The sequence below is a fragment of the Sphaerodactylus townsendi genome, linkage group LG10 (genome assembly GCF_021028975.2).
Source record: "Sphaerodactylus townsendi isolate TG3544 linkage group LG10, MPM_Stown_v2.3, whole genome shotgun sequence".
In the NCBI taxonomy this organism is placed as follows: Eukaryota; Metazoa; Chordata; class Lepidosauria; order Squamata; family Sphaerodactylidae; genus Sphaerodactylus; species Sphaerodactylus townsendi.
The window spans coordinates 42,982,688-42,997,061 of record NC_059434.1 but is presented as its reverse complement, the minus strand read 5'-3'; the positions used below and the strand labels follow the sequence as shown (position 1 = coordinate 42,997,061).

General features: G+C 37.4%; 1 protein-coding gene across 9 annotated transcripts in view; it reads left to right on the top strand.

Moving 5' to 3' along the window:
• RAPGEF2 (Rap guanine nucleotide exchange factor 2) overlaps positions 1 to 14,374 on the top strand; it is a 179,695-nt gene that overhangs the window by 132,299 nt on the left and 33,022 nt on the right. For all 9 annotated transcript variants that reach the window (XM_048509447.1, XM_048509445.1, XM_048509446.1 and 6 more), the window contains 9 exons: positions 2,245 to 2,422; positions 3,822 to 3,958; positions 4,835 to 4,993; positions 6,377 to 6,529; positions 7,088 to 7,252; positions 9,641 to 9,748; positions 9,841 to 10,044; positions 10,195 to 10,303; positions 12,193 to 12,439. In XM_048509447.1, coding sequence (XP_048365404.1) covers positions 2,245 to 2,422; positions 3,822 to 3,958; positions 4,835 to 4,993; positions 6,377 to 6,529; positions 7,088 to 7,252; positions 9,641 to 9,748; positions 9,841 to 10,044; positions 10,195 to 10,303; positions 12,193 to 12,439 — 1,460 coding nt within the window. The remainder of the gene's footprint in view (positions 1 to 2,244; positions 2,423 to 3,821; positions 3,959 to 4,834; positions 4,994 to 6,376; positions 6,530 to 7,087; positions 7,253 to 9,640; positions 9,749 to 9,840; positions 10,045 to 10,194; positions 10,304 to 12,192; positions 12,440 to 14,374) is intronic.

Below are 14,374 nucleotides of genomic sequence, written 5' to 3'. Positions count from 1 at the left end.
CTCTGTAATCCCTTTAAAGTCTTTTGCCATGTATAGCTAGAGTGGCTTAGCTGGAGTGTCAAAACACACTACTTATTTGAATTAGCAAATCATTTAGCTGTACATTAAGCAGTGTTTATTTAAATTCTAACGAAAGAGAACATATGGGAACAGTATAGCATGTGTGACCTATAAACTGTTTTTAAAAATGGTATTTGACCTTTTCTCATTCTGCTTGATCTTCATTATCTTTGCCTTGTGTTTAGGAAGCTTCAGGTTGGGAAGCAATAATTTTCAGAATATTCTCAATAGAACATCTTCAAATCATAATAGTTGAAACTGAACAGATGCTATGGCATTAAATAAAATTTTGAGGGGAAACGTTTGTGATGACAGGCAAATGTTTGGATTTATTTAATGTTTGATCTTAAAATGTTAACATTAAAATATTTGGATTCCTAATAATTATTTAAAGCTGGTTAGATAGCTATACTTTTCATACGATCTACCAGGAAATGAAGTATGGCAGTTCATCTGTAGGATAGTATAGTAAACCCCTCCCCCCCAACTTTCAGAATGAGATGTCTGTGCTTGATATTAAAGGTGGTCACTCCAAATTGGGGCTGGTTTGGTAGCCAACCATTATATTCTTTCTAACAATAATAAAGTTTCTAGAATAATCACACCTTGACTGTGTTAAAAGAAACCTATTTTATACACTCAGTTTTTATTTTTGTTTTTCTACACAACAGGTGTTTGTATTCTTATATAGCAAGCATTCCTATTCTTAACAGGATGGTTATAAGGATCAGTCAGGAATGGAGAGCCATGTTTACCACCATGAGCTCCTTTGAGGAATGATGGGATGAAAAATGAGGATAATAATTGCTCCTCAATGTGGGTCTTATGGGTACCATGGCATACACCATTAAGTTTCCTTGTGGCCTCTTTCTTTCCCACAAAACATTTATTCTTCAAAGACAAGAGCTAGGCTAGCTTTTCCTCTTCCTCAACAGAGTAGAAGTTGCTCCTCTTTTAAAAGCACGCTAAAATAGACATTTCTTGTACAAAAAAATTAGAGCATTTCAAATTAGGAGGATTCATTTCTCTCCCATAACAAATGTCAGAATTTTATTCCATCTAAAGACATAAGGGGGGGAAAGTGCAATTCATTATTATTGAAGCACGATGGCCAGAGGTTTGGAACGCTTTTTGGAAGGAATTAGTAGCAAAGCTCATCTCAGCTTGAAAAAAACTCTCCTGATAACACACAAACAGGGGTGAAATTGAAATATTAAGGTGCTTATGTAGAATAAGAAACAGTGTGATCATTGTGAGCTATTTGCAGACCTAAGCAACAGATATACAATACATCTTTGGGTCAATCAGGTGATCGTTTAGAACTGGTTAGTTCATCCATACTAGGTATGAACAAGTCCTTTGCCAAAGTAAAGATTATTCAGTGCTGTAAAACCTTTGTGCCTATAGAAAATTGAAGTGCAACTCTGTGCTTGTTTACTCAGAAGTTAGCTATATTAAGCTCTGAGACTTTCCAAATAATACATATACTTTACAGCCTATACTGCTGCCTTCAACACATTTATGTGGGTATAAGCAAGTTGAATTAAAAGTTTACTTCTGAGTAAATTTTCTTAGGTTTATAATTTCTGAAGTGGAAAGAATGGCTATTGCTGCATAAACTCTGGGTTTTAGGTCTGCCTTCCTTTCTGTGCTTCCTGCTACTTTTCCTGTGTTTACTAGTCAGTCTCAGTTGTATCATACCTACACAGAAGTTTGACATGGTTGTGCTCACACCCTTTTGCAGAGAGAACTACAATAATACGGGTTTATTCCTGCGCAGTTAGCTTCAACAGAGCATCATCTGACCCATGGAAATTTAGTGGCCAGAACACTAGGATCTTGGTATATGGTTTTATAGAAGACTGCCAGTGTTCCATTCAAATTATGAAGAGGAATAATTGAAATTGGATAATTCAAATAGGAATAATTCAAATTATAGATAGAATAAATACAGGCATATGTTGCTGACTAGATCACTTTTTAAAAAGTAACTTGGCAGGGATGATTCAAACTTCAGTGCTTTCATCTCGCATAAGTTCTCCTTCGATAAAACACAATGAAAATAATAAATCAGTTGTCTTCTATAGAATAAATATGCATTTTAATTTTATTTACATGTTATAAGTAGTTGTGAATAGCATGGGAACTCCTTGCTTTACTCTCAACATGTTTTGTACTTTTCAGGCCACAGAAAGTGAAGCTGGTGACATGGACTTGAGTGGATTACCAGAGACAGCAGTGGATTCTGAAGATGATGATGATGAAGAGGATATAGAGAGAGCATCAGACCCTCTGATGAGCAGGGATATTGTCAGAGATTGCCTGGAAAAAGATCCAATAGACAGGACAGATGATGATATTGGTAAGCACCGTAGAAGCCAAGAAGAGGGAATGATTGTGCCTTTATTGGGCCTTCAGAGGGAATCAGAATTTTTTCAACACCTGTTTTCTTTTCTAAAAGTCAACTACATGAAGTACTTTAATTAAATTTAAGGAAACTCTTGAATTGACACCTCAATCTCAGTAGAGCAGTGCAGCAAAATCCTAAGGACTAAATGTATAGAACTTAAATGAAGTTGTACTAATGCCCCATTCCTACTGGAATAAAAACAGTATTTTAAGAAAAACTGTTTGCGTCAGACAAAAAAAGTAAAATCCATGTTGGTGCATAACATCATTTTAAAATTTTTAAATGGTTGCTTGAGCTTGCCTCGTTAGGTCAGAAGCAATAATGTGTTGATGAGCTTGCATTAGTAGGTCAGATACTACAACGTCACTGGGATGCTGTCAGATACTCAGAATACCACTGCTCTTTGTGTATGTGCACATTGATTTCAACAAACAATGCAGCAAAGTCAAGTGGCACCTTGAAGACTAACTATAATATTATTTTGGATTCCTGTTTTGTGTGTGTTTTGTTTCCTGTTACAGATTAACATAGCTACCCTTCTGGAATTATTACCAGGAAGGGACCTGTTTCAAATAGTGCATTTGGGATTTTTTAACATGATATGTATTGACAAGCATACAGCTCTGAAATCGTACTATCACAAAGTAGTAGAAACTCATTTTGATCAATAAGCTCAGCAGATATTACAAGTAGAATTAGTAAGTGATGGCTGTTTTGAGAATGTCACTAGTCCCTTCTTAATTTTGTTTATCAATAATTTTTCAGATATGTTTGTCTTGCCATGCACACCAGAATCATGAGAAGTGTGGAATGATATCCAATACAAATATTTAGCATTGTAAAGTACCAATAACCAGAATATCTATAAAACAATAACAGCTCATCCAAAAAGAAGGGGAATCCACTCACAGGAGCTGTGCTCTGGCCATGCCAGCAAATTTTCCTTCCCTGGGAGACTTGCCCCTGCAGAGGAGAGAATCCGGTGGTGTTCAGCTGCCATCCATGCCCACCGTCCCTCAAACATGGTGCAGTGTCCCAGTGCCCCCACCCCCACCACTGGCATAGTGGGGGCTGGCCATGGCTGGTGGAGGGGTTGAAGTTAGTGCTATGCCAGGATTGAGACTTATGCTGCCCTTTTGAGTAGCATAAGTTGTGCAGCCCAATGGGGGCATATCGTCGCTCAATGGTCGCGCTTGAGCAACCTTCCCATGCAGCCTCCCCATGCCACTGGGAAGCCCCTTTGGGAACAGCGGGGCTCTGTAGCACAGTGGATGGGGCTGTCCATCATTATAAACCAATATGTTAAAATCTTGGAATATGTTAATTTTATGACGCATCTGTTTCTTTTTAGAACAACTCTTAGAATTCATGCATCAGTTGCCAGCTTTTGCCAATATGACAATGTCAGTGAGAAGAGAACTCTGTGCTGTTATGGTGTTTGCAGTCGTAGAAAGGGCAGGGACCATAGTTCTAAATGACGGGGAAGAGGTAAGTAGATGGGGCTCCTGGAAAGGTACAACATTTCTTTCTGCCATTCTGAATTAAAGGCTGATTTGAAAAATAATGTTGTTTAAAAACAACTAGCAATGGATTTAAGGCAAAATAATCTTAGCTATGATGCTTTGTAACATTGGTGCACTCCTTGCCTTTTAACAAAGCTGGCTTCCTTTATTTAAATGCAAGCATTATACTCAAAAATTAGATCAGAATGAAGATGCCATCAGAGCATTAGGATTCTCCATTCTATTTTTGTTTTACTACAGGCTAAGGTTGTAGAAATTCCATATTTTACTTCCCCGTGTCCAATTCACTGAAATTAACGCTGAAATTAACACTGAAATTAAGAAGAACTATTGCTAGAAGGTCCTCTGGACCTTTTGTTCCTTTGTAAAATATATGCTGGTAGTTCATCTAGACCAGGGGTAGGGAACCTGCGGCTCTCCAGATGTTCAGGAACTACAATTCCCATCAGCCTTTGTCAGCATGGCCAATTGGCCATGCTGGTAGGGGCTGATGGGAATTGTAGTTCCTGAACATCTGGAGAGCTGCAGGTTCCCTACCCCTGATCTAGACCTTATACAATACTCATGTAAACATGAACATTCTAAGTATAGTAAAAGTGTTGTTAACTAGCACCACAAGGCAGTAGGATTGCTGGTATTAATCAAATGTTAACAAAGATTTTACCCATCTGAAGCTGAGTGAGTCAACTGGTGTATCAGTTAATCTTTTTCTGCATATATGAGTTTCACTGCAAATATGAGATTTCCTTTTCCCCTTTCCTATTGCAAGTAGTTATTAAAAGACTTAGTTGTAGTGTATAAAAAGGTTAAGCAACTTTGCCTTGTTCTTATTTACTTTTAGCTGGACTCCTGGTCCGTTATTTTGAATGGTTCTGTGGAAGTAACATATCCCGATGGAAGAACAGAAATATTGTGCATGGGAAACAGTTTTGGTGTTTCTCCTACCATGGACAAAGAGTACATGAAAGGCATAATGAGAACCAAAGTGGATGACTGCCAGGTAGAACATGAAATCTCATTTGAGTGTTGGAAGAGCGTGCTTCTATTATGTCCTATAAATATATAAATAAATCTTATAAATGTCTGGTTGTGTAATTTGGTATGGTAAATATTGTGTTGTGCTAGGCATTGATAAGTTATCACTCTTTAATATATAGCCTCTTTAATCTGTATATTAATATTTTTGGTTTATAAACTTGATAGTCATGTTGACAGTAAATTCTTTTTTTTCTTGTGAATTCGAAACTTTATAGCAAGTTGTGATCTCAAGCTGCACATTACAAAATACACCAAGAAAAACTTAAAAATAAATAACATATGCTTAGAAGTAGGCTGTTCTATAACCTGGGTATACACTAAACATGATTTATTCTTCTCTTTGTTAAAAAAGAAAAGAAAAGTATACTTAGGAAAAAGCAGGGGGCCCAACTCCTTGTTCGTGTCAAGTGTTTTATTTTATCTTTACAGTGGGGGAATAATCTGACAACAGAAGAGCGCTATGTATTCTAATTCAACTATAATTTTTGTCTTAAGAAAGCATGTAATTCAGTGGTGGGATTCAGCAGGTTTGCGCCACTTTGGCAGAACCAGTTGTTAAAATGGTGCTTGTAAACAACCAGTTGTTAAATTAGTAGTATTTGAATCCCACACCGGAACTGGTTGTTAAATTTTTTGAATCCTACCACTGATGTAATTCATTTATTCAATACAAATTAAGACTATATATAGTATCAGAAATAATATTTTTCCTTCTATCACGTGATTAAATGCCCTTAAGATTGAAACTTAGGAATTTCCCTTTAAATGTCAGCAGATTTTAGTTTTCTTTAGGAATATAGGTGAGAAAAGAAAGCTATTCAGTTTCTACTATAGCGTTAATTCATATTGATTAAATGAATTATGTGCTTTCCTAAGGCAATAATTAAAGCTGAATTTGGGTCAGGCTAGCTTCGTGTTTTGTTGCTACAGAAATCAAGGCAACAGACGTTATAGTAAGGTACAGTTGATTATTCACTGATAGCAGATATTTGCTGTATTTTTATAACATCTTTCTTGATCAAATTGCAGAAGGTGTTTTTTAAAATAACATTAATTTGATTACAACATGATTGTAAAATATATCCACTAAGTACCTTGCACGCCCAGAAAAAGTCAATAATAAATAACTCCAATAAAGCTCATAACTTTAATAAAGTCAGTCTTTTGATATGGAGGATTAAAGGTCTAACTTTATGACCTTGGCTATGCTTGGGATTGGCAATATTGCAACTACATTATCAATAAATTGGACACTGAGTTCTCCTTTGAACAAGAGAGGTTAGAAAAGGGAATCTAAAAAAAAATCAAATCACTGCCTTTTCGTGTAACTCTGCATTTTTTTTAGTTTGTGTGTATAGCCCAGCAAGATTATTGTCGCATCCTCAATCAAGTAGAAAAAAATATGCAGAAGGTAGAAGAGGAAGGAGAGATTGTTATGGTAAAAGAACATAGAGAATTGGATCGCACTGGAACAAGAAAGGGTCACATAGTTATCAAGGTATATTTTGTTTGTCACAAGGTGTTCATACTTTTCAAGAAAGTCGGTTTTGTTTTGCAATCCATGGATGAAAGGATAACAGAACTTTGCTTAATTCTGCTCCATACCCCAGCAGTCCTATTTTATTCTAGGAAAGTTGACTCTCAGGGTTACTGGATTCACAAGGACACAGTAACCACGCAGATAAGAGTGTTGGGCTGAGTTGGAAAATGGAGCGAAATCTGTCATCCTTTTTTTCATCAGCACAGCTGCACTGACAAAAGGGGCAGGAAGGATAATTTCATCTCCTTTGCATGAGCCTGCAAGACTGGAAATCAAATTTCATCTTCCATCTGCAGTACACTGTGCATGTGCAGGCCAGCTGTGGATAGCTTCTGTGGAACCAAGGCAGGCGCCCCTCCCCTCCCCAGCAAATGTGACTTTTTCCCACCTAAACCATCATGTACTCTAGTGTATTAAATATGATTATAAATATACTTCCATAAGTGCCATGCCAATGTAATGAGGTAGTTGAAATGTACTGAGGTGTATTAATATTTGAACTTTTACACATTGTAGGGAACACCGGAAAGATTAACAATGCACTTGGTGGAAGAGCATTCAGTGGTGGATCCAACATTTATAGAAGATTTCTTGTTGACCTACAGGACCTTTCTTTCCAGCCCAATGGAAGTGGGGAAGAAGTTGTTGGAGTGGTTCAATGATCCTAGCCTCAGGGATAAGGTTGCATTCTAATTAATGCCTAAATGAAATTACAAACTGTTATTAATTTACTTAGCCAAACAGTTAGTAGTTGGTCTCTTCTGAGAACAAGTGTTATATGTTTCCTACTTGCTAAGCACTTCTGTGTAAGGGGAAAAGCAAATAAGTAATTATGTTTTTTATAGTAGCCATCCTTGGGTCTATTTTATGACTTATACCACAAACATTCAGCGTGCAATTTACACACAATATCTATGTGTGTGTAAATTGTCATCAAGTCACAGCTGACTTATGGTGATTCCATGGGGTTTTCAAAACAAAAGACTAGATCAGGGGTCCCGCTCCCCCTCCCTCCCCTCCTTGCATGCCACCCTCCCCCCACTAGGGTGGGTGGGCCATGTCCAGATGCTGGGTCCAGATCAATTGGCCATGCTGGCAGGGGCTGATGGGAATTGTAGTCCATGAACATCTGGAGAGTCGCAGGTTGCAGACCCCTGGTTTGCTATTGCTTTCCTCTGCATAGTGACCTTTGAATTCCTTGTTGGTTTCTCTTCCAGGTACTAACCAGGGCTTATCCTACTTAGCTTAATAGATGTGACAGGATCAGCCTAGCCTCAGTCATCCAGGTTAGGGAGCAGAAGTGATAGTTTTAAAACAATAGCCTACTGTTGAGTGGCTAGATAGTTGTTGTAGTTATAATGGCTGTATTTGTAACTGGATTCTACCAACTATATTGCCAGCATTTTATCACTTCAAGTACAGGATACAGTACCCTTGCAGTATTGTCTCACTGCTGCAATATTTCCTGCCTCTAAGACCCTGAAGACAGACTTGCATAGGTGTCATCAAAACATGGCAGAAGGGCACAGTAGGATTTATGTTAGTCCAGGGCAGAAACCATTGGCCACATGGCTCATTATCCTCTCTTTCCCCAGCGTTCTATAGCAGAATAAATTTAAAAAAAAATAAGCAAACCAGTGTTAAACTTGCACCATGTATGAAAATCACCAAATTGGTGTCACTCGGTGCAGCATCTCTTCCTTTTTTTAGCAGTTCGTACAAACTGAATTATTAAATACCTTCAGAATATTCAGTTCATTCTGTGCTAATTTTTATATATTGTAGCTTAAGAAAATGCTGTACATGTTCTGTTTACTGTTTGCTTGCTTGTCAGGGTGTGTTAACTTTAGAAGCCTCAATTAGTGCTAGCTCTGTGAATCCATGCAATTACTTCCAGCAGAACAGGGGTCCTTCTTCAAAATTCTGTACATTGAGTGGTAACAGAATGCATTGTAAGAATTTCTTTCATGACAAGATCTACTTTTGGATTCTTTAAACTCAAATTCTTACAAGTCACTGCAGTGATTCTTACAAATTCTTACAAATCACTGCAAGAAACAAACTTTTTAAAAAACCCTCGACTCCTTAATGAATAGTGACTAGTAGTAGTGAGTTGGGTAGAACAGGAGTCATATTTCCCTTCTGAACATTAATGTATTACAGTAGCAAATACAAATCTGGCATGGCCTACAGTCTTCTTTTTCAAAAATAAAATGGTAACCCCAGTTAAATTGGAAGGAACTAAAGAAAGAAAGAAAGAAAGAAAGAAAGAAAGAAAGAAAGAAAGAAAGAAAGAAAGAAAGAGACTTGTGCTTGTAGTATTGGTATATTTTTTCTAGATTAGCATTTATTAGAATAGTATTAAATTGCAATTATATTTATATAAAAGAAGACAGGTACTAGTGGCAAAAAAAATCAGTGGCAAAAATGTGAAAGAACTTTAGAATTAAAGAAGTGGACTCTGTTAAACCTGGCAGTTAGAGGAGTTGCATCTAATAGGTAGGGAGAAGCAACGAAGTGTCAAGAATTGGCCTAAATTTGTTGTCTCATTTTTTGTTTCTAAATTTTTCATCTCTATTCCCCCCCCTCCTTCCTGTATTCTGCCTTGTATTTCTTCTTCTCCACATCAGCCTAAATTTGTAATCTTACAGCCTACCACAATCTTTTCTCAATGTGCTGGTAGTTATAAAAGAAGTCCAAGAAACAAACTTAAAATAAATAAATAAAAATCACTAGTTTTTGGTAGAGCTAATTTCCCTAAACTTAACAGAAGTAATTTCCTTCTCTCTTAAAAAAGTCTTGTTTCTCTTGGAAGCTAATAGTCCATTGCCTTACGAAGGACTTTGATATAGGATGCAGAGAAATTTAAACTTGTTTGGGAGGTTTTGATACTTGCCAGACAAAAGGAGCTAGATGTTTTCCCCCCAAGTAGCTGCCATTTCAAAACTTAGGATCTTAATTTTTTTTAAAAAAATATCACATATTCAGTTTATTCAAACCAAATATCAATCAGTAGAAAATAAGATTTTAAAAACTATCTGAAGCATAACTTTATTTTGCATCCTTCAGGTAACACGGGTAGTATTGTTGTGGGTGAACAATCACTTCAATGATTTTGAGGGAGATCCTGCAATGACTCGTTTTCTGGAGGAATTCGAGAACAACTTGGAAAGAGAGGTAGGAATAACATCTAAGAAAGGTGGCATATGATTCTGCGTTAGGGGCCAATTGGCAAACAGCGCTAATGACTGGATTTTTTTCTTTTGCAGAAAATGGGTGGACATCTGAGGCTGTTAAATATTGCATGTGCTGCTAAAGCTAAACGAAGATTGATAACGTTAACAAAGCCATCACGGGAAGCCCCTTTGCCTTTCATCTTGTTGGGAGGATCAGAAAAGGGCTTTGGAATCTTTGTTGACAGTGTAGATTCAGGTAGCAAAGCCACTGAAGCAGGCTTGAAACGTGGTGATCAGGTATGCAGTATATACTTCAGCAGCATGTTGTTGACATCTCAATGATCATTTTGTGAATTAATGTAAAGCATTGTCAAGTAGTATCATTTTGTCTTAAACTCCAAGTCCTTATGAAGTGCTAGCATTTAAATCCCCCCCCCTTTTTTCTAGATATTGGAGGTGAATGGCCAAAACTTTGAAAACATTCAACTGTCAAAAGCCATGGAAATTCTTCAAAATAATACACATTTATCCATCACTGTGAAAACCAATTTATTTGGTAAGTTTTAAGGCATGCTTTCAAATTTATTTATTTATTTTGAGTGATTTTCAAACGCTATTTCTATAGTGCAATCCTGTGCAGAGTTACTCCATTCAAAGAGTACTGATTTCAGTAAGATTTAGACTGTTGTAACTATGTAGGCCAGTGGGGAGCTGGGCGAGGCCACAGGTGATATCCCACAACTACTGGGCAGCAGCGTAGCAAAAAACCAGCCAGGGAGCCTTTTACGACTGTGCAGGATTCTAACCGCTTCTCCCCTCTCTCCAGCCTGTGCAGGTTCCCCAGTCACTTCACCCTGGATAACCAGGTGTGGCCTGACAGGTTGATGGGGCAAGGCTGGGAATGGTGGGTTGTGGCAAGGAAGTTCTTGCCCTGATCTGCCAGATCCAAATATAGTTGACTCTACTGCCCTGCCTGAGTCAGTTGACCTTGTGAACTGTCCTGTTCTCCCACCCACACACCCTTTTTTTGGCGTTTTTACAGTTTTACTTATTTGTCACTTTTCTTCATCACAACTTGCTGGCGGTTTTCAGCATGGGACTAGATCCATTTCCAGAGAAATTTGGCATTTTTAAAAATTTCATCCAAAAAAATCATTTTCTAGTTCTTGTCAGTAGTACATACAAGTGATGGGAATAAGCCCCCACTATAGGATTCTTGAGTAGACCTGCTTAGGATTGTTTTCACATTTTATTTTTCCATTTTTGATAGTAGTGCTTTTTACATGTGATAAAGGAAGTGCATAAAAACTACTAATAAATATGCTTGTTAAATCATATTTGATTTTTTCCAATCTAGTCATCTATTTTAACATCACTTTCTGTTAATTTGGTCAGTTGTTCTTTGAAGCTGGATTTATTTCTGTCCACCATAAATTTGTTTGGGAGAGAATTAAGAACTTAATTTTGATAAGTGTATAAAATAAATATTTGATCTAAGCTCTCCTTTATTAAACTATTTGTGTGTATGATTTCATGGCTTCATTGAAGAAATAGCACTTGGAAAGTGTTATACATTATAAAGCCCTGGATAACTAAGGCTGCAATCATAAGAACAATTCCCTGGGAATTGCATATCATGCATATCATGGGGCTTACATGTAAGTAAACCTGATTAGGATTGCTCCCTAAGTGAGTACTGACATCTCTGAATCTATTTTTAATGAACCATTGAACTCATTCAGTTTCCCTTTAAAAGGTAATTTAAATGTTTCACGATCAGTTAACCTAAAATGCAAATAATCTGCTTTTCAGGTAGCTATAGATTAATGCCACAAAGAACTGTTATGATGATGAAAACTGATTACCTATACAAAATATATATGTATGCTCACATTCATGTAGTAAATACAACCGAGGCACATTTACCATGTGTAAAATATCTTTGGAATTATTTTAAGCAAGCAGTAAAAAGACATTAAACTTGTTGTAAAAGCTCTTTGTTAATATTCTTAGTGATTCACAGCTATCCTCTTATTTATTTAAAGCATTTATAAACTCACTGTTCTCCTGACAGATTAGGACCAAAGACTGATAATAGCCATGTAATAAAACATTATAACTGCAGTAAAATGCTCACTGCAAAAGCAGCATTTTACCCAGATGTAAACGGCCATCCCCTCCCAAGCTCTAGAATAATTTCACTTTCACTCTTGTCAAAAAGTTCAAAAGCCCCCAACCTTTTCCAGCAGGCTGTTCCACAATGAAAACCCACTCAAGATTCTATGTTACATCTCTCTGTCTTGTTAGAGTAGAATAAAGTTTGACTTCATAGGAGTATTGTTGGCTACAATTGGTGGCACCAGGCCAGGGCAGAAAGGTTACATTCTCTCTGCAGTCTTATGGTTACATAGCTGTATGCTTTCCATCCTTTGCTTTGTTCTGCAGTATTTAAGGAACTCCTATCAAGGCTGTCTGAGGAGAAAAGAAATGGTGCTCCTCATCTTCCTAAAATTGGCGATATTAAAAAAGCAAGCCGTTATTCCATCCCAGATCTTGCAGTTGATGTGGAACAGGTGATAGGACTGGAAAAAGTAACCAAGAAAAGCAAAGCCAACACAGTTGGAGGACGGAACAAGCTAAAGAAGATACTCGACAAAACCCGCATCAGTATCCTGCCTCAGAAACCGTACAAGTGAGTATAGCATTACAACACTGCCGTGTGTTTTTTCTCTCTTCTCAGACTTAACTTAGCTGTGATAGATGCATTTGACAGCTGATCATGAAAGTACAAGATTAAACTGTGGAGGATGTAGGAAAGCACAAGAATCTTTATGAAAGAAGCATAATCTGAATGCAACACTAAAAATCCCAAATGTTGTCACTGAAACAGGACAAAAACAGATCGTTTCTTACGATTAACATCACTAATTTGTATCATGGCATGGAAGGGGCAGTTGAGAGGAACACAACTCTCTAACTGCACCCTAGTGACCCCTGCAGGGAACAAATAATTTCCAAAACACAGTGTAGTAACCCAATAAACTATAAGAGTGGCAACAAGCCTAAAATGGAAAGCACTCATTCTTCATTGCACAGCTAGGAGATTGGGTAGCTGTAAGAGAGCTCTGTGCCTACTTTTGGGTTTTTCCCAGGGAACACAGAATCATAACAAGTTAGTATACTAGAACTCCAGCACTCTGAGGAACAACTAGAACTCCAGCACTCTGAGCAACATAAAGTTAGATTAAACATAAAACAACAAGTGTTCCGAATCTTGAAATGGTAGAGCACAGTGACCCAGTAGTGACTGTACCTTGGAAATCTTGCCAGAGTGACTGGATTTCACAGTTAGTTACAGAACTTCAGCTTGTTAGTATTAGAACTTCAGCTTGTTAGGATTATTAGAAATAATTCCATATTTGCAATATGTACTCTCTTTGTTTTCACAAGGTCTTTTATATGCAGTTAAAGTGCCATCAAGTCACAGCCGACTTACAGCCGCCCAGTAGGGTTTTCAAGACAAGAGACTAGCAGGATGTTTGCTTTGCTTATAGCCGCAGGCAAATATACTCTGGCTCTTCATATGCTGTGACCACTGGAAGCAATTGGAAGTGACTATACTGGTCACTTTCTTCCTCAAGAAGAATAAACAAGCGCTAGAACAGACTGAGGCAACCGCAACAGAAGACACCTTGGATGTGCATCTTTCTGGCTCCCCTGGTTTTACACCAAAGGAACCAGAAAGAATTTGGAAACATGCTAGTAATTCCTATTGTGCCAAGGGTTGCAGCTGTCACAAATGGCACTGTGAGCAATTCACTGAATTAGGCACTAAACGGGGAGGCAGCTTGGGTAACAGCTAAAATCAATGGACACACTTGTATCTGCATGTGAAAGCACTGTAGTGTTACTTCATAAACCACAAACAGTTAATTGTGTAATTTTTAATCACAAAATAAATTGATAATCATTTGTTACTTTGTAGAAATTGGTATTAGGACAAAATGCATCTTTTATCCATCAAACTTTTATTTACTCCCGTTTAAAACAACCTTATTGTTCAGCCAGCGTGCATATTCCTCTCATTTGATATTGTTGACTATGCATAGCAACACTTTTGTCTTTATTTTTCACTCATGTTGATCTTACAGTTTCATACTACACTTCCTGTTTTTTCCTCCCATGTACTTTGCTGGGTTTTGTACAGGGATGTGTTTAGGTAAGTGAAAAAAGAACAGATAGTTCCTATCCTGCTAGCATTATTGTAGTATTAGATCATTTATCTAACCCACTTTCCATTGAAATGTTCAAGGTCATGTACAGTAGTTAAAATCATAAAATACATATATTCTCATTAAAACCTCAATTAAAATATGCATCAGGATTAAAATGTATTGTCCCTGTTCAACTCAAATGTTCTCCAAAAAAAGAAAGAAACATATTTGCCCTATTTCAGAAGACATGGAAGGATAGTGCCAATTTAATTTCCGAAGGGAAGGAGTACCACAATCATCACATGATTTCTGAAAATTCCTTCCAGGGGCCTAGCTCCTATAGTTCTATAGCTCCTATAGCTCCTATAGTTGGTTCCTATAGGAACTATAGTTGGTTCCTGTAGGAGAGCACC